The sequence below is a fragment of the Elephantulus edwardii genome, unplaced genomic scaffold, assembly GCF_000299155.1.
Source record: "Elephantulus edwardii isolate Elephantulus edwardi_28Jun2011 unplaced genomic scaffold, EleEdw1.0 scaffold00028, whole genome shotgun sequence".
NCBI lineage: Eukaryota > Metazoa > Chordata > Mammalia > Macroscelidea > Macroscelididae > Elephantulus > Elephantulus edwardii.
Genome location: NW_006399778.1, coordinates 13,701,426 through 13,721,432, shown reverse-complemented (window position 1 = coordinate 13,721,432; position 20,007 = coordinate 13,701,426). Strand labels below are relative to the sequence as shown.

The 20,007-nt window shown below is 44.0% G+C and overlaps 1 protein-coding gene and 1 pseudogene across 1 annotated transcript in view; both read right to left on the bottom strand.

Annotated features, from left to right (window-relative positions):
- The window catches only part of CAPZB (capping protein (actin filament) muscle Z-line, beta), a 201,109-nt gene that overhangs the window by 55,335 nt on the left and 125,767 nt on the right, over nt 1-20,007 (bottom strand). The window contains exon 3 of the mRNA XM_006883585.1: nt 7,820-7,941. Within this exon, the coding sequence (XP_006883647.1) occupies nt 7,820-7,941 (122 nt within the window). The remainder of the gene's footprint in view (nt 1-7,819; nt 7,942-20,007) is intronic.
- LOC102856943 lies at nt 18,803-19,928 on the bottom strand (annotated as a pseudogene).

Here is a 20,007-nt window from a genome sequence, read left to right as displayed (position 1 = left end):
ACAGAAAATAGATTGAAACAACAAGTGGGGCAATGGGGCTTAGTGCCGCAGAATCAGTGAGACTGGCTCAGGACAGGGCAGGCTTCAGAGCTGCTATACAAAGGGTGGCAGGCAACTTAATAGCACATAACAACAAACAACAATCACTTGCATGCATTTATTGTAATATAGATGGGTTCCATCCTATTGGGAAAAAAATAGTACTCGAGTTAATCATGCAGTATTATGAATTACATCTCAACATTAAGAAAACATAGGCAACATCATGATGGAGAAAAGGCTGACATTGTCAATGATTTAATTTTGCTTAGATCCACAACACATGTCAGTAGAAGTCAAGATGTGCTGCATGAGGCAAATCTGTTGTTAAGGACTTCTGTTAAGTGCTGAAGAGCAAAGGAGTCAGTTTAAAGGTGCATCTGATTGAAGCCATGATCTTTTTACTTATGCATGTGAAAGCTGGACAATGAAGAAGAATCAGTGCCTTTGAAGTATGTTGTTATCTACGAGCACTGAAAAACCCATGGACTGCCAAAAGAACAAATCAATCTCTCTTGGAGGAAGTTCAACCAGGGTGTACGTCAGAGGGCAAGGATGGTGAAATGTCATCTTACAAACTTTGGGCATGTTGTCAGGAGGGGCCTATCACTGGAAAAAGACCTAATGCTGGGAAAAGTGAAGAGTTAGCTAAAAAGAGGACAGCCACAGTGACCACAACAGTGAGCTGGAAGAGGCCGGAGTCCGCGAGGATGGCAAAGGACAGGGCAAGATTTGATCTCTTGTTCACAGGGTGAAGATGAATGCAAGGCACCTAACAACACCAGAATAGTATTTCTTTTTTTTTTTTTTTTTTTTTGGAATTCAGATGCACTCTTATTGATTGTGCTTGGTTGTAGAGAATAGTATTTCTAAAAACTCAGTGGGGGAAAAAACTCAAAAGCAATGGCAACCGTGGAAACAGGTCCATCTGGGGAATCACTGTTGCAAGACTAAGACTAAGTGCAATTCTCTCTCAACTTTTCATAATCTCAAGTGCTAAGGGCAGACAGCAGACTTTATTAAAGCAATGTGTACTGATATGTCTGCTGGTACCAAGGGTGTAGACTGTGGATCCAAGAAAGAGCAAATCATTGACAGTGTCAATACTTTCCCCATCTATTGTGATGTTGCCCATCGGCCCAAGGACCTGTTTACTTGATGTTGAGATGTAATCCATATTGAAGGCTTTCAATAGTGTTTCAGGCCCTTCCCTTATTTAGCAAGCAAGGTTATGTCATCTGCGTAACACAGGTTGTTGATGAGTCTTCCTTAGATCCTGATGCCACATTCATCTTCTTCACAGAATTTATATGTTAAGCATACAAACTGAATAAGTATGGAAAGAGACTATATACCCTGACACGCACCCTTCCTGATTTTAAACTGTGCCGTTTTCCCTTGTTCCATTCAGACAGTAGTTTCTCAGTATAGGTACAGATTTCAAATGAGCACAGTTAAGTGTTCTGGGATTCTCATTCTTTTCAATGTTAGCCAGTTTGTTGTGATCCATACAATCAAATGGTTTTGCATAGTCAATAAAACACAGACATTCTTCTGGCATTTGCTGCTTCTCCAAAATACTGAAGAGTGATGATAAGTTTGAAGACTAAGATGCAACTGATGCAGACCATAGTCTTTTTAATCACTTGCTATGCATCAGAGAGCTGGACAAGGAATAAGAATGAGAGAAGAACTGATGTCTTTAAGTTGTGGTATTAGTGAAGAGTACCGAATATCCCCAGGGCTGCCAAAAGAACAAACAGATATGTCTTGGGAAATGTGCAGCCAGAGTGCTCCTTGAGGATGGTGAAGCTCTGTCTCAGATACTTTGGCCATGTTGCTGTTGTTGCTGTTATGTGCCATCGAGTCATTTGCAACTCACAGTGACCCTATGTACAACAGCCCTAAACCCTGCTCTATCCTGTGCCAATCTCACTGTTTCTGACACACCCATCCCGATTACCCCAGTCACTGAATCAATCCACCTTATAGAGGGTCTTCCCCTCCTGAGCTGTCCCTCCACCTTCCCAGGCATGATGTCCCTCTCCAAGGACCTGTCCCTCCTTATAACATGTCCAAAGTATGTCAGACAAAGCCCCAGAATCCTTGCCTCCAAGGAGTAGCCTGGTTTAACCCTCTCCAAGATGAATGTTTGTTTTCTTGGCAGTCCATGGTACAGTCAATACTCTTCTCCAGCACCCAGTTCAAAGGCATCAATTCTCCTTCTATCCTCCCTAGTAGTTGATTGCAAAGCCCATGGTCTGTATCAGACACACCTTAGTCTCCAGAGACACACCATTGCTCTTGAGTACTTTGGAGAGGTCCCTAACAGCAGACTTTCCCATGGCAATACGTTTTTTTATTTCCTGGCTGCTGGTGCCAAGACTGTTGACTGTGGAGGCGAGCAAACTGAAGCTGTGAACAATCTCAATCTCTTTGCCATTCATCCTGATGCTGCCATTTGGTCTAGTGGTAAGAATCTTTGCCTTCTTGACATTGAGCCTCAGTCCATACTGAAGGCTGCAGTCCTTGACCCTCTGCAGCAAGTGCATGAGGTCCTCCTCAGTTTCAGCAAGCAGGGTTGTGTCATCTGCATAACGTAGACTGTTAATAGATCTTCTACCAATCCTGATACCACACTTCTCCTCATAGAGCCCAGCCTCTCGGATAATCTGCTCTGCATACAGGTTGAAAAGGTATGGAGATAGGACACATCCCTGGAGTACACCCTTCACAATTTTGAACCATGCAGTGTTACCCTGCTCTGTTCTGATGACTACCTCTTGGTCCAAGTATAGGTTTCGCATTAGCACAATTAAATGTTCTGGGATTCCCATTCTTCTCAGAGTCAGCCACAGTTTGTTATGATCCACACAGTCAAATGCCTTTGCATAATCAATGAAACACAGACATTCTTCTGGTATTCCCTGCTTTCAGCTAAGATCCATCTAACAACAGCTACAATATCCCTAGTACCACTACCCTTTCTAAACCCAGCCTGGACTTCTGGCAGTTCTCTGCTGATGTGCTGTTCTAATCGTTTTTGGATAATCTTCAGTAGAATCTTGCTTGCATGTGAAATCAGTGACACTGTTCTGTAGTTTCCACACTCAGTTGGGTCACTCTTCTTTGGAATGGGAACAAATATAGATCTCTTCCAGTCAGTTGGCCAAGTGGTTGTTCTCCAGATTTCTAGGAGATCCTATTCCTTGGAAGGGGTATCATGCTGTGAAAGGTAAAGGTTGTGAAAGGTAAAGTGTCAGGAAAAGAGAGGAAGACCTCCAACAAGATGGATCAACATGATGACTGAAGCAATGGGCTCATGAGTGTCAGAGAGGATATGGATGCAAGGATAGGACAGGGTTCGGATGTGTTGTTCTTAGGGTCACTATGAGCCCTATCGTACTTGACTTGATGTCTCCTAACAACAACAACAAGGGCAGATGGAAAGGAGAGCAGTCCTAATGTCTGACCCTACCAGGAAACCCAGTGTAAGTGGGAAGCACCTCAGCAGCAGCCGCTGGGCCCACAAGAGCGTAAGTAGCACTTCAAAACCCCACCTGCATATTGAAGAGAGCAGGATGGGTCTACTGTGTCAGCCCCAGCTAAACAGAAGGCGGTTATGCTACTGCCATTCTTCAGAAGGATATAAGCTGATGAAAGAAGAGATGTACTTCGCATCTAGGGTAAAACCAACCTAAAGGCCCCAAGTCATGCAGAAAGGGCGTGAGCACAGCTGTGAGCAGTTCTTCAACTGAAGTGTGCTGCAGAGTCATGCTACCAATTTAAAAGAGTAGCCAGCAACCCTCATTCCTTCTCTTTTATTTTTCTCCATAATACGTATTACTTTTCTTTTACTCCTTTCCCCCTCTTAGAAAACAAAACAAAAAGTTCTTCAGGCGATTCAGATGTAGAAACAATAGTTTGAAACAGTTTTTCAACTTCGGCATTTCTGAGGTTTCATGACATTTTGGTTGGACAATCCTTTGCTGTGGAGGACAGTCCTATGCGCTGCAGGGTGACTTAGCAGTACCCTAGCCCTTTACCCAATGGATGCCGGTGCAACTTCTCCTCAGATGGGACAAAGACGTCTCCATATACCCCCGAAGGTGCCTGGGGCATGGGGATGGGAACGTGGTGAGGACCCAAACTGCTCCCAGTTATGAACTACTGGTATAGGAAGAACTGCTGGTGTAGAACACTGAGCTGAGAGTGAAGAAGCCTGAGGTGTAGCTCTTCTTCTGACCACTCATTTCAAAACAACCCGTTGTCACTGAGTCGATTCCAAGTCAGAGCAAGTGTGTCAGAGCAGAAGTGTGCATCAAAGAGTTTGTAAAGGCTGATTTAAAAAAAAAATTAATATTTCTTTTAATTGTTGAACACTTTCTTCTCTTCTTGCACCCTACTCCATAGTGCACCCCTTGCTCCAGACTGTATTCATACATACAATGTCTAATCATGTATTAACTTCAGACAGTTTCCCTCCCCTCATCTGCTCTAATGCAGCATCAAAGCCTGATTTTTATTTTTTTTAAAAAGTAGATTGATTGCTAGGGCTTTCCAAGACACCTGTGGCTGGATTTGAACCACCAGTCTTTCAGCTAACAGTGTTAACTATTTACATCATTTCAATCCCTATAGCCTATGGCCTGCAACATGAGAGGAATTAGACTGGTGGTCAGAGCCCTTTTAGAAGCTACCTTGGTGGAATCAGCAGTACCTTGGAATCATTTTCCCCAATTCTGCTTATGTTTATATGTTACAAACTTGGGCTTGTACAAAAGCTTTGAAAAACAAGCTCAGCAGGTTCAAAAAAAGTGGAAGAAATTATGAACCAGAGCTTCTCTAAGGTCTCATTAAGTTCTCATGTTGGGGTTTAAAAATTCCGTACTGGTTACCTACTGCCCAGTTCCCTCCCTCCTGTGCTGTAAGCCTCCTAGGTATCAGGCTCCATGTGTGGTTCTTGAGTGAGTCCAGCTGGCGAGTTAGGGCTTTGATTTCCTTAATGCTCACTGAGTTTTAAAAAAATTCCTGGCCTCATGTGGCATGAGCCATGAGTCACAGGCAGCTGGGTGTGGCGAGCACAAGGTGTCCCTGCTGTGGGCAGGGCATCCTGCAAACGGTCCACTGAAGGTGGGTCAGGAAGGGTTTCTTTACACCCCAAGTGCAAATCGACCAGAACATACCTAGAAGACGAAGCAATAACTAGGATGTTTGGAACATGTCCAAAACACACTACGTGGTCAGTATTTTTCTAAAATTCTATTGAAAAGTGTTCAAACATGCAGTAGGGTTGAAAAACTTTACAGTGAACACCAATATACTCACTGCCTAGATTTTTCCATGAACATTTTACTAAACATGATCATGAACTGCATGAAGAGATTCAAGAAATGCAAATAATTTTGCAAAATTAGAAACAGGATATAACAGCCTTAACGCTTAGTTGAATTGTTTCTTGCCTAGAATGAGGGCAGAAGCAGTACTTAACTCATCTCAGATGCCTCCAAAGCCCCACAAATCCTTGTTCCTACATTGTAATCTATTGTAAGGACCAGTTACATGCAACTTTCATGTCGCAGGAAACTGCTAAGTCGAGACAACTTCTAAGGAGGCTCCTGAAGCACGTTGGAAGACTAAGCACAAGACTCGACTTTGTTTTGCCGACGGCCTTGTTCTTGAGGAAATCTTGTTTGCACAGACTCAGGAAAAATGCAGGTGTGCATGAGGAGGTGCCTACTTGAGCCATCAGGAACAATGTTGTAGGTATTCGAGCACCATCTCACCTGGAGGTCAACCTGCTGGGACATCCTTTCTCTTGAATCTCAAGCCTTAACCCAAATACAACCATGTGAGCACACAGCTGAAGGCCTCATATCTGCTCTTTCTAGTCCATGCCCTCCTCCTTTTCCTCTAGGTTCCCCTCCACCCCCGACTTTTTTTCCAAGGCCCTGGACATAACAGGTGTATAAGAAATGCTGATGAGGAAAGGACAGAAAGAATGTTCTATAGATGTTCCTATACTTTCCTCCCATTTAAACAGACTTCTCTTCCTTCAAGAACATACCTTTGCATTCAGACATAAAGGCTACTTTAGGTAGTAGACATAACAAAAGATACACAGCAGCAAGAGAACGTGGGTTGCAGTCCAGAGTATACCCCTCATCCTTCTTAACTTCTATAAAACATACATTCTCTACTCAGGCCAGGAAAGCAGGAGAAGTAAAAGACACTACACAGGAGAAACAAGTGCCAAGAATGTACTAGAAACAAAGGAACTAGCATAATCCACGAAGTAGTGGACACAATATTGAGCATTTTGACCAGTCATTACAGCTATCACTCTTCATAGCCCTTAATTCATTCACAGTGATGATACTAGGTTTTTAAAGAAGAAAAGGGAGAAGCTCTGAAAGGTGAAGAATACGTTCAGGTGTCATAGCGTAGAGGCGCTTGCAACTCATAGTGACCCTATGTACAACAGCCCTAAACCCTGCTCTATCCTGTGCCAATCGCACTGCCTCTGACACACCCATCCCGATTACCCCAGTCACTGAATCAATCCACTTCATAGAGGGCCTTCCCCTCTTGCGCTGTCCCTCCACCCTCCCAAGCATGATGTCCCTCTCCAAGGACTGGCCCCTCCTTACATGTCCAAAGTATGTCAGACAAAACCCCAGAATCCTTGCCTCCAAGGAGTAGCCTGGTTTAACACTCTCCAGGATGAATCTGTTTGTTTTCTTGGCAGTCCATGGTACAGTCAATACTCTTCTCCAGCACCACAGCTCAAAGGCATCAATTCTCCTTATATCCTTCCTAGTCATTGTCCAACTCTCTGATGCATAACAAGTGATTGCAAAGACCATGGCCTGTATCAGGCGCACCTTAGTCTCCAGAGTGACATCATTGTTCTTCAGCACCCTGCAGACTTTCCCATCGCAATACATGTTTTTATTTCCTGGCTACTGGTGCCAAGAGTGTTGACTGTGGAGCCAAGCAGACTAGAGGTGGAGACAATATTTAAATTCCAGCTGGAGTCCAAAGCTTTTACTGTTTTCATATGCTCAAATATATGTTGAGTACTATATGTTGGTCATGACAATGTCCCAGAAGAGTCAATAAACTACTTTTTAAAAGAAATAAACAAAAAAAACACAGGCAGAAGCTAATGGGCAGCCACAATTCCTTGATGTACACCTCTGGTGACCTGCGTGGGTGGCTAAGGTAATGAGAAAGAATGCTCTCCCTCCCACAATGCCCCAGGAGCCTCCATTAGTTCAGAGGATGGTTCCAGAGACTCTTCATGAAACCCATGAGAACTCTCAAGGGAAGGAGAACAGAGAAGTGGTGGTGGCCCCAAAGACAAAAGAAAAAAGGGAAGTTGTCTATTTGTTGTTGACAGAGCTGTGTTAAAATATTCCTTAATCTCAGAGGCCCTCACTACCTTGACGACTATGATCTTTATCAGATGCTCCTGGTACCTTGGGTACCTCACTCAACGTGGGAATTCATACAACTACACTTTTTACAACAATTATGACTGCAATATCTACCAGGACAGGGGCCTTCTATTCACTGTTTTATCTGTAGTGCTTATTTGAGGCACTCCATAAATATCTGTTGTTGGTTGGACAGGTGAGTGAAAAAAGGAAGGGCCGACAAACAGAAAGGATGGATGGCCTGTCTGACCTATTAGAGGTCCTTGCACTAATGCAGCAGGAAGTTTCCGACCCTGGATGTGGTCTGATATGCAACTTGCATTCTTGGCACATGAGCTCACCTATAGGAGTCCCCATCTCTGTTGTAGTCGCACAAAAGATAATCCTTTCCCACCACTTTGTCTCTGGCAATTTTCAGTGGCTGGTCAACAGAAGAGAGAAGATCTTCACATAGGCTGGGGACCTGGCAGAGAAAAAGAAAAAGACAGAAACAGGGGTTAAGATAACATATCTAGTTCAGGTGGGCTAACAATAACTGAAACCACATTATGGTCAGTATATTTAACATCTGGCCCTTGGTACCCTGCCAAGATTATGGGCCTGTTCTTTTCTTTTCCACATGTGCCTGACACCAACTGGGTCCCTCTATAAAGAAACTTGTTCTTGAATTACAGTGAAGCGTGATTTCCAACACAGCCTTCTTTCCAAGACTGTGTGCAGCTTTAATTATCTGGTCGCCAGGGTGGTCTAGGAAACTTAAGTACATCTATGCTTGGTCTTGGTCTCAGTGGGCAAAGTATAAGCTGAAGTCCTGAGTAGAAGGTAAACAATTCAAATGCACAGGAATCCAAAGAACTCTGAGAAGAATAGCCCGCCCGTGCCGGAGAACTCCCATAGGCTCTCATGCTGGGTGGAGTTTTCAAAACTTTCCAGGCACCTGGCCAGGCCTGACCAGGCTGGCTTGTGCAGTCAACCCTATCTGCTGCAAAGGTGTCTTCACTCTAGCTTTTCATGGTGCCAGGATCCTGCTGCTGTCCAGTTGATGGCCGTGTGGTCTCGGGCAGAAAGGGGTGAATCCTAGGATAAATACTATCGATTCTGACATTACAACCTGCTAGTAACCAATCTTTTGGTTTCCTCTTCCCAACTCAAACATCAGTTTCCATCAAAATATTCCAAAAAAGGATGGCAGTACTTTTAGTAACAGATTCCTTGAAGCCGGAGTCACTTCCATGTTATATTTCCAATATGCTGACTTATTCGTTTCATGGGACTTGGATTTATAGAGGCCCCACTATACCATTCACCAAGCAAGTGGCTGCCAAGTGCACCAAATAACCCTTCCAAATGGAAAAGTTACACTGTGTGGCAAAGACAACCAGAAGAACATTCAGTGAGAGGCAGCCAGACCCAGTAATCCCTGTGTACTCCTTCAGAAGACCCCTTCCATCATCAGACAGGGACAGAACACTGCTACTGAAGACCACCCAGCTTTGGTGAGCCCCCCAGCACCTCTGCTCAAGTGTTCTAAAATGCATACTTGTAAAGCATCATCAGGCACAAACAAAACACAGCACCCCTTCACATACTTTTTGGCTTCAGTGCAACAGTTTGTATCTTACACAGGAAACAGCATCAGACGTTAGGCCCCTGGGGATACACAACATTGTCTCCTGTATACAACCTAGCTTTAGAATTCCTGTTCCCTGTGCTGTCAGCCTATGTACACCATCTAAGGAAGGAGACTGTTCTTGTTGTTGACACTGTATCAAGTTTTCAGAGGCTGTAAATTACACAGGAGTTTGCTCATCTTTCTCCCTTGGAGCAGAGGGTGAATTTGAACACCCTGGGTTAGCAGTGCAACTTCCGACCTACTAGGATGCCAGAGCTCTTTCTCAAAGTGTGTGTGTGGGGTGCCTTTTTGCATTTTCAACGTCAGTTTTGATCATGGTGATGATCTAATAACTCTAATGTTTCTGAGTGAATGTCACATACCAAATTGGGCTCTCTACAACTGGCTGATTGTTCATACTTATTCACCTTGTTACAGATTAGAGATTTGAGGCTCACAGGCATTTAAGTTACCTTAGTTCCACATAAGAAGCAATGAAGATAGACATCAAACTCAAGTCTACATAACCCTAAAATCCAGTCCATTCTCCTTCCACTTCAACTCTAGCTCTCACTTGATGTACAGTTAAAGGGAAGGACAATGCATGACAACCTTCTGTTTCCATGCTAAGTGATGAGTATGGAGCCCTTCACCTCAAACAAAGTCCTAACCAAGGCACAGCAGATTTCAACAGCTCTGCCTAAGAGACCAGGATCTGGAAGTGTCCCGCTGTGAGTTTGTAGGCCAAGTGAAATAAACTGAGCACTCATATATCTGTCTTACCACAGCCCTTTCCTAAATACTACCATTAATACCAGTAAGCTGCTGCCTCAGTTTACCTCTTGGGTCCAAATTTTCTCCCTGACTCATGGGGATTTCTGAGTCTGTAAATCTTCATGGAAGAGACTGCTCATCTCATTCTCCCTCCAGGAAACTAGCAAATTTGAACATGTTAACATCCTACACCACCAGGGCTCTTTTCACTTGTGAAGTGAGGCTAAGAAACCAATCCAGAGCCAGAGGTAATGCATATGAAGTGTTTGGTACAGAGCGCTGCACACAGAAATGCACTCATGTTAGTAATTCATATTTTTATGCCTGTTCTCTTCGTCGAGATCCTCAATACCATCTGCTGTCTGTTCATCTTAGAACGACAACATCAGCCCCATCATACTCACTGTACTGAGAGGGTAAAAAAACCAACTCTTGAGAATCCAGTTCTTCTCAATCCCAGCTCTGCCCAGAGCTACTGTTTCTCCTTTCCTATCAACCCACCCAACATAAGGAAGTTCACATGGGATATGGTATAAAATACGCCTGACTTCACTGATATCGAAGAGGTTAAGTCATGGTTTAAAAGTATTTTTTCCTATCATACTGTTCCCTGTTTATTTACAATCAGTCTCCCAGAACAGAATATAACTATTACCAGGGCAAGAACTTTAAAAACTGCTATTGCTTGTGTGCCTAAGGCAGTATATGGCACACAATGTCCTTGCTTAAGATATTTAGGAGGAAGGAAGAGACAGAGAGAGGAAGGAAGGGACAGAGGGAGGAAGGAAGGGACAGAGGGAGGAAAGAGATGGGGAGAGAAGCAGCAGCCAAGACAGCAAAGAGTCTCTCACAAACAAATCAATTTTTTTTTTAAAAGAAACTTATAAACTAATGTGCAACAAAACACTTTTTGGGAAGAGCATGTTATCTGATGGAATAAAGGAAGTTGTTCTACTAACCCAAAGGCCAAGGCTTTCTGGCAGTTCAAATCTACCACTGACTCCAAGAGAGAAAAGCAGGCAGTCTCCTCCCATGCAAATCTCAGAAACCCAATGGGACAGTCAGTTACGAGTTGTTCTGACCCAATGGCAATGAATTTTAGAGAGGATATGAATGGTAATTTCACTCACAGTTTCAACCAAATATTCTCAAACATGGACCATGGTGTGGTAGAAAAACACTAAACAAAGAGAACAGAAGTTTTAATTCTGTAGTCATTTTTACTAAAATATGACTGTCGAGGAAAGACTGAAAACTCAGAGACCTAGAAATAGTCTAGATCTGGTCCCTCAGCCCTTGGCCCCTTGGGCCCTAACTCTGTTCATCTGCCACAGTAAGTGAGCTATTTTGGAGTCTGGCTATCACTCATCTTTACTCAGAGTTTTAATGTTTTGGTGAAAACATTTCAGGCAAAGTAAGAATATAATAAAAATTATGGTAAGTTCTTTACATGGTTAAATGCATTCATCCCAGCCATAAACAACAGTTTTATTTTGTTTTTGTTTGTTTGTCTTAAAGACTGGCAAGCTTATGATTTACTCCTCTTCTTTTATAAATGTTTCTATCCTGTGAAATAAAAACGAGGGAGAGGTCAGCCAATAGTTTAGAAAACGATCTTCAAAGTCCCTCCAGCTGCTTTAGTTCCCCCACTTGGCCAACAAGCTGATGATGCTATATCCAAGGTCAGTGTAAAAGACCGGAAGAACTTTGCTGATCCCACTTTGTAATTCATATTCTTCAAAGCAGAGACAAAACAGACTAAGACAAAAGTGCAGGATATTGATTTGCTGCACCAACTGTCATCAATATCCATTCCTGCTGCTTGGGTAGCCTGACTTTCTCTTCTTGTCACAAAACTGTTCATTGCATGTGGATTAGTTACCTCCCACAGACAACCAGAGGGCCAATTTAGGGGTGAAGCCCTTTAAGGTGCTGTCTGTGGGGCCTATGGAGAGATGCTCAACCTCTTTCTGCCAAGCTATTATGAAGGAGGGGAGGGTTCTGGGCTACAGTAGGCACCTGGCCCCCTACTGAGAAAACATGCTTACACTTCAAAGCAAGGTTGACTAAAGGTGATATTAAGGTCAGAGCTCCTATGCCCTGACCCTGCGAATCTGTGCAGAGACTTCTGAAAATTCATAGCCAGATACTAACTAACCTTAGAAAAACACATATTACATGTAGAACAGTAAACTCTGGCAGTCGCCAGAGAGAGAGAATTCACATGTGACAGAAGATTTGTCTTACTGTGAAGAGCATCTAGGATGTGATAAAGCTGACCGATTCTTTACCAGACCAGGTACAATCTTACATTTTTCCTTCTATCCTGTTTCTTTCAAGAAAAGAGAATCTGCTCTGTAGGAATGCTTTAGAGAGCATGGGAATGAGAAGTGTGGATTACATGGTGTGCACACAGATTCTGCAGGTGCCTCTACCATCTAACCACCCTATCCCTCTACCTTTCTGTCAAAAGCCTCTCAAACAGTCACCTTTGTGCTCACTGAATTCTGTGTACACTATTCCAGCCATATGCATGCTCTCCCCCACCTGAGTTTGGGATGAAAGATAGGAAGGCCAGTTAAACTTGAATTTCAGGTAAACAATAAATAGTAGCTCTGCTGGCATAGTCCACATGGAGTTGTGCTGCTAACCCAAAGGCCATGCCTGTCAGACAATTTGAATCCAGTAGCGGCTCCACAGCATGGGCAACCTCCTGCTCAATTTACAGCTTCAGAAATCCAGTGGAGGAGTCAGCTATGACTTGGTTACTTGACGGCATGAGCTGAACTGATCTGCTAAACTTTACATGAGATATGTGGTTTATTTGCTAAATCTGGAAGCCTTATAGCAATTTTCCTCAAATATTACTCATCCTTCATGATCCTGACAAAATTCCCACTTCTTTAGCAAGATAATCAACTGTCTGGCATTTCTGCAGTAACTCTGATGATGTCAAATAAGTCCATTAGTTATCATTACCCTTTCTTCACTACTTAACTCATATCCCTACACGCTGGCAGAGACTGGCCCCTAGACTCTGCACAGTGTCACATACACAAGAGTGGGTATTCTGTGTGTGTGTGAATTCATTCCAGGCAGTGGGTATTCATATCACATCCCAGTAACATGCAAGCCAGACCAGACAGGCAGTGGCTAGGCTAGGTAAGTGAGGCGTACTGGCTGAGAAGTGAATCCAGGTCTTCTGCATGAAAAGTGAGAACTTCATTACCAAGTCGTCAATATTTCATGTGGTAGTACCACAGGGCCACTGTAAGGCAGTTTTTCTTCATATCCACTCATGTCAAGTGTTTAGAATAGTGAAAGAAATGAAACTAAATCTCATGGACCGTAAGTCTGCACATAAACTAAAGGGCAGGTCCAAACAAAGCCAAAAGTTCACTTGAAAAATGCATATGTTCTGTTGCCTCAGAAGCCAAGGAGGACTGCTGGCAAGAACAAGAGATGGTAGTTTCTGTCCAAACTGCCAATCTTAACAGCTTACTTCCTCCACGAGGAATGTTCAGATAACACCATAGGTGTCAAGTCAGTCCAGGCTATTTAGGGGACTTGCAATAATAAACAACATTCCAAGGGCCAGAATGATGGGTTCAGGACACTTATAAATTTCTTCACTGTCACAAATGTCCATGGCCACACCCCAGTGAGCAGAAACAGCTCTGTCCTTCACCAGTGATCTCATCAGTTGACCTAGCAGTGCCTAGGGTATCACAAGAAAGCCTGTGGAATGGGTAGGAGGTACACTAACGCAGAAAGAGGAAACAATCTAGAAGGTAGAAAAGGCCAGGAAGAAATTAACAGTTGTTCTGAAGATACCTTGATGATGATGATAATAGTAATCATAAAAATGTTCTTGTTAAGTGCTGTCAAGTCAGCTCTGACTTATAGTGAGTACCTTTATGCACAACAGGGGGTGCTTTGGTGGCCTACGTGAGAGTTAAAATGCGAACCCAAAGGCAGAAGAACCCAAAGGCCACAAGAAAAATGGACAATCTTCTGTGCAATTTACTGAATGTCAATGAGTTGTTTTTTTGCTGTTTACAAACAACATTTTCATAATTTCTGCTGTGCGTAACCCATTGCTGCAGTCACTGTTTGTCAATCCATCTCATTAAGGGTCTTCCTCTCTACTCACACTCTACTTTTCCAAGCATGAAACCTTCTCAAGGGACTGGCCTTTCTTGAGAACATGCCTATCACAGTTAATACTGTGTGTCAACATGTCAACAAGACCATGATCTTCAGTATAATGTAACTGTTCAATCTGTTGTAAATTTTAACCTCTATGATATTAGTAAGGCAGGATTACAAGCAGATATGTAAAGATATGCTCTGCCTTAACTGATTAAGGAGAGGTCTCCTCAGGAGTATGTCCTGTGTGGTATTTATGTCTGGACTGTGGCAAAAGGCTAGAGTATAATATTGGTGATATCTGGCAAAAAGTTAGAGAGGTTTTTGTCAGAGTTACATTATGGCTATGTGGCTTGTGTTCTCCCAACTTAAACCTGCTGTTGTTGCCTGTATCTAAATTGAGCCATCTGCAGCCCTGTTTCTCAACCACCACTTTGGGTATGACAGCCTCTGAAGCCAGCAGTCTGAGAGCCTGCCTGCCTGCTGATGACCAGGACTGTACATCCCTGATATCTCTACCTTGAAGTTTGGCCTACAGGCCTGGAACTCGACTCTATAAGCAAGTGAGTAATTTCCTTGAGATGAGTCTCAATCGCTCTCTCTCATTATATATAAACAAGTAATGAAATAGATATAAATCCATTGCCATGGAGTTGGAAATAACGCACAGGTGGCTGTAAACCATGCAGGAGAAGACAATTTAAAGATATAAAGTTCAAATCTCACCATCCTCACATCTAAGGAAAACTTTCAAAACACACTTGTTCTTTTGGTAGTTCATGGTATATTCAATATTTTTCATCAAAACTACAACTCAGGACATCAACTATCTGATATTCTCTATCACTGTCCAACTTTCACGTGCATATGAGGGAATTAAAAATACTATAAAGGAAGGTGTAATAGTCAACACCTGGTACTATGTACTAGGCACTATGCCACAAACTCTATTTGCATCATCTCCTTCAATCCTCAAAAATCACTCGATATGCAAATATTATTACTATCCCTATTTTAGGGAGCTCTGGTGGCAAGAAGCTGTGCTGCAGTCCCAATGGCACTTGGTTCAAGGCCACCAGCTGCCCTGTGGAAGAAGGATGGGCAATTTCCTCCTGTGTGAGTAACTGCCGCTGAAAACCTGCCAGAGGGTCAGGTATGGGTCAGTTCCAACTCTATGGTACACAACAACATTTTAAAGACAGACAGAATTTATTTATCTAAAATCATATAGCTATTAGCTAATATCTAAGAAAAGATATAGGAAATATAGCACAGTTAAGTCAAAGAAAAGAGGGGCTCTGGTGGCCAAGTGGTAAGGAGTCGCCAAAACAGAGAAACACACAGTTCAACTCTACTAGCTGCTCCATGCAGCACATGCATAAGCAATCTCGTCCCATGTGACTTATAGCCTCTGAAAACACACTTGGAGGGTCAGCTGTGAGCCGGTTTTGACTCAACAGCACAAAGCAACAAGTGGTGGTAGAAGAAAAACTTAAAAAGTTATATACACTCTTGACTGTTGTCCAAATGGAATACTTTTCTATCTAAACCAAAAGCTGATCACATGAAAAGAGATACAAATCAGAAGCTTCCGGCCACAAGTGAGGTTTGTGTTTGTCCTGCCATATGGTTCTACTTTGCCTCTTCCTCTTCTCCATTAGTTATTAATGTTGAAAAAAATTGTTCAACCAGAAAAAGAAACTTGAGCTGAACCCTTTAAAAACACAAAAGCCAGACCAGTTCAACCCCACGGATAATCTAATCCATAGCGCCCTCATCTTTAAGAAGTGCACCCTTGTACCTTGGTTCTTTTTTTTGTTTTAAAAAAAGGCCAAATGAACACATTCCATCTTTTGATCTGCCTTTGGCTAAGAGCCTGCCACCAGAGAGGTAAGAATTTAAAACAGATTCTGTTCACTTGGTTGCACATTCAGATAAGAATGTTGGTAAAATCATGGCTGGGAAAAGTCCTGGCGAACGCCAGTTCCCCACCCTCCACTAAACAGCTCACTCGCTCTCAGAAAACTATCAGAATACAGAGCTCTAGATGGCCAGCAGAGGTCTCTGTTTACAATTGGTTTCTCTGGCTTTTTCCAAGCACACAAATCTCTTCTTAAGAAATAGACAATTCTTAAAAATTCCCAGTGGCACATCAGAAGCATAGTATGCAGTTGTAAAGATGCTACTTTGAGGTGTAAGGTGTGTCTGACCAAAGCGGCAGTATTTTCAATTGCTTCATAACCATGCAAAAACTGAACAGTGAATAACGAAGACAGAAGGAGAACTGATGCCTCTGGTGTTGGCAAAGAACTGAACATACTAGGCATTTTCAGAAGACTGAACAAATCTGTCTTGGACTAAGTACAGCCAGAATGCTTCTTAGAACAAAAAGACTTCATCTCACATACTCTGAACATGTTATTAGGAGGGTGTAGTCTCTGGAGAAGGTCACCATGCTTTAAAAAGTAGATCAACAAAACAACAACAACAAAAAGGGGGGGGGGAGGTGAACACCCTCAGTGGACTGACAAAGTGGCTATGAAAATGGACTCCAAGAACAGCAATGCTTATGAGGAGAGCGCAGGATCAGGCGAGGCTTTGTTCTGTTGCACACAGGGTTGCTATGAACTGGAATCCACCGGACAATGCTTAACAACAATCTGGAAAACACTAACCTCAAAATCTAACAGAGGTTCACTCAAACCCTGGACCTGCCATTTCCGACCAGATTATAACTTTAAATTTCTGGCCTATACAGGTTACAACCCCTGCCTAGTAGAGAAAGCTTCATTCCATTTAAATACTGATACCCATGTGCAGTGGCAGCATTTGCAAGAGGCAAATGCTCTTTTGAAACAAGACATGCAACAAGAATACAGATGAGGCAGTCATCCTGGACAGGAGCATGTGCTACAAAACAAACTATGACAGGGATTGAAGTGGGGACTTGAAAGTTCAGGTGGTGGGACTTGAAAGTTCAGGTGTTGGCACTGAAATGACATATGAACAGTAACTAGTAAGCCAGCTCCAATGACGCGAGAGCAGAGGGAACATTCTAAGCTGAGGGAAAGCTGGCACAAAGGATCTCTGGTGGGGGTCAAGCTGAATGAACATAGGAGTATTAGGATGGGAACAAAGCAGCAGAGGTGGGCAGAGGCCAGGTGGGATCAAGGAATAGGAACATAATATTTTGTTTTGTAAGTTTGTACTTCTTAGACTAGTTAATATGTTTGCATTGATAAAAACGGGAAAAGGTACAAACAAGATCATGCTCAGGGGAAAGCCTAACCACTTTGTCCCCATCCTTCCAGGAAGGGGCTTGCAGGCTAACTGCTCCCATCTGTCAAGAATAAAGAAATATTTTCAGATCTGACCCCTTCAGTAGGGCTATCTTCACAGGTATGTCCAAGTGGGCATAAGCAGGATGCAACTCCTCTAAGAATTGAGATGAGGGGTGGTCCTTTCCCTTTTGCCTTCTCAGTGTCAGAAGAACCTGATTTCAGTGGTACTGTGGACGGCTTTGTGACAAGAAATGTAGTTTGTACTTTGTGCTAACTAATACCTCGCTGAGACTGGAAACACACACACACACACACACACACACGCTCTCTCTCACACACACATATACAATAAGAAACTTCTCTAATGATAAAGCATCTTTAACCTTGGTACAAGCCCTTGCTTCAAACTCTATCTGTAAATCAATTTAGGTGGTTAATATTATTTTTAACAGGAAGCAACTGATGTTCCAAGAGGCTCAGACATTGAGAAACTAGAGGGAGAAGGCAGGCCCCCTTATCCATCTCTGAAGGCCCTTGCTCCCTCCAAAAGGTATCAAAAGTGTGTCATCACAGGATAATAATCCCCAGTCAACATTTATCAACCAGTCTGAAGCTGCAAAACTGAAGGATTCTTTGGGCAAAATATTGAATGATGTAGGAAGCCACAAAAGAAGATGGAAAGAATACACAGGGCAGGGTCACCATACCAAAAATTATTAGTTGACCCTGAACCATTCCAGGAAGTAACCTATGATCAAGGACTAATGGTAAGGAAGGGAAAAGTTTAAGCTACTGTTGTACTGAAAGCACAAAACAATGTTCTTGAACTGACAAAACCCCAAACTAAACAACAACAAACACCAAACAAACCAACCAAACAAAAAACACCAAACCCCTCCCTGCTATTTTTATTGCTGTTGTTACTTGCCGTCCCTGCTCTATCCTGTGCCAACTGCACTGCCTCTGACACACCCATCCCCATTACCCCAGTTACGGAATCAATCCACCTCATAGAGGATCTTCCCCTCCTGCACTGTCCCTCCACCCTCCCAAGCATGATGTCCCTCTCCAAGGACCTGTCCCTCCTTACAACATGTCCAAAGTATGTCAGACAAAGCCCCAGAATCCTTGCCTCCAAGGAGCAGCCTGGTTTAATCCTCTCCAGGATGAATCTGTTTGTTTTCTTGGCAGTCCATGGTACATTCAATACTCTTCTCCAGCACCACAGCTCAAAGGCATCAATTCTCCGTCTATCCTTCCTAGTCGTTGTCCAACTCTCTGATGCATAACAAGTGATTGCAAAGGCCATGGCCTGTATCAGACGCACCTTAGTCTCCAGAGACACACCGTTGCTCTTGAGTACTTTAGAGAGGTCCCTAATAGCAGACTTACCCACTGCCAATATGTTTTTGTTTTTTTTTTGGCCATGCCAATTCTCATCCTTTTTTTTTTCTGCGCAAGTTAGGTTTTTTTACCAAGAAAGGGTGTAATGCAACTAAACAGTCCGCCTAGAAGCATTTGCAGTGGACGATGGAGGGGCCAGACTCGTCGTACTCCTGCTTGCTGATCCACATCTGCTGGAAGGTGGACAGGGAGGCCAGGATGGAGCCACCGATCCACACGGAGTATTTGCGTTCAGGGGGAGCGATGATCTTGATCTTCATCGTGCTGGGGGCCAGTGCTGTGATCTCCTTCTGCATCCTGTCGGCGATGCCTGGGTACATGGTGGTACAGCCAGACAGCACTGTGTTGGCGTAGAGGTCCTTGCGGATGTCAACATCACACTTCATGATGGAGTTGAAGGTAGTTTCATGGATGCCACAAGACTCCATGCCAAGGAAGGAGGGCTGGAAGAGTGCCTCGGGGCAGCAACGCTCATTGTCAATGGTGATGACCTGCCCATCGGGCAGCTCGTAGCTCTACTCCAAGGAGGAAGAGGAAGCCGCCATGGCCATCTCCTGCTCGAAGTCCAGACCAACGTAACAGAGTTTCTCCTTGATGTCACGCACAATTTCCCGCTCAGCCGTGGTGGTGAAGCTGTAGCCTTGCTTGGTGAGGATCTTCATGAGGTAGTCTGTCAGGCCCCGGGCCAGCCAGGTCCAGACGCAGGATGGCATGGGGGAGGGCGTACCCCTCAAGGATGGGCACAGTGTGGGTGACCCCATTGCCGGAATCCATCACAATGCCAGTGGTTCGGCCAGAGGCATACAGTGACAGCACGGCCTGGATGGCGACGTACATGGCAGGGGTGTTGAAGGTCTCGAACATGATCTGGGTCATCTTCTCCCGGTTAGCCTTGGGGTTCAGGGGGGCCTCCGTCAGCAGCACAGGGTGCTCTTTGGGGGCCACACGCAGCTCATTGTAGAAGGTGTGGTGCCAGATCTTCTCCATGTCGTCCCAGCTGGTGACAATGCCATGCTCGATGGGGTACTTGAGGGTCAGGATGCCTCTCTTGCTCTGGGCTTCGTCTCCCATGTAGGAGTCCTTCTGGCCCATGCCCACCATCACGCCCTGGTGCTGAGGGAGCCCCACGATGGAGGGGAAGACAGCCCGGGGGGCGTCGTCACCCGCGAAGGCGGCCTTGCACATGCCGGAGCCACTGTCGACCACGAGCGCAGCGATGTCATCATCCATGGTGAGCTGGGGGTGGTGGGTGTGAACCGGCGGTGGTGAGTATGCGAAGGGGCCTGTGCTCCGGGGCGGACGAGGTGTC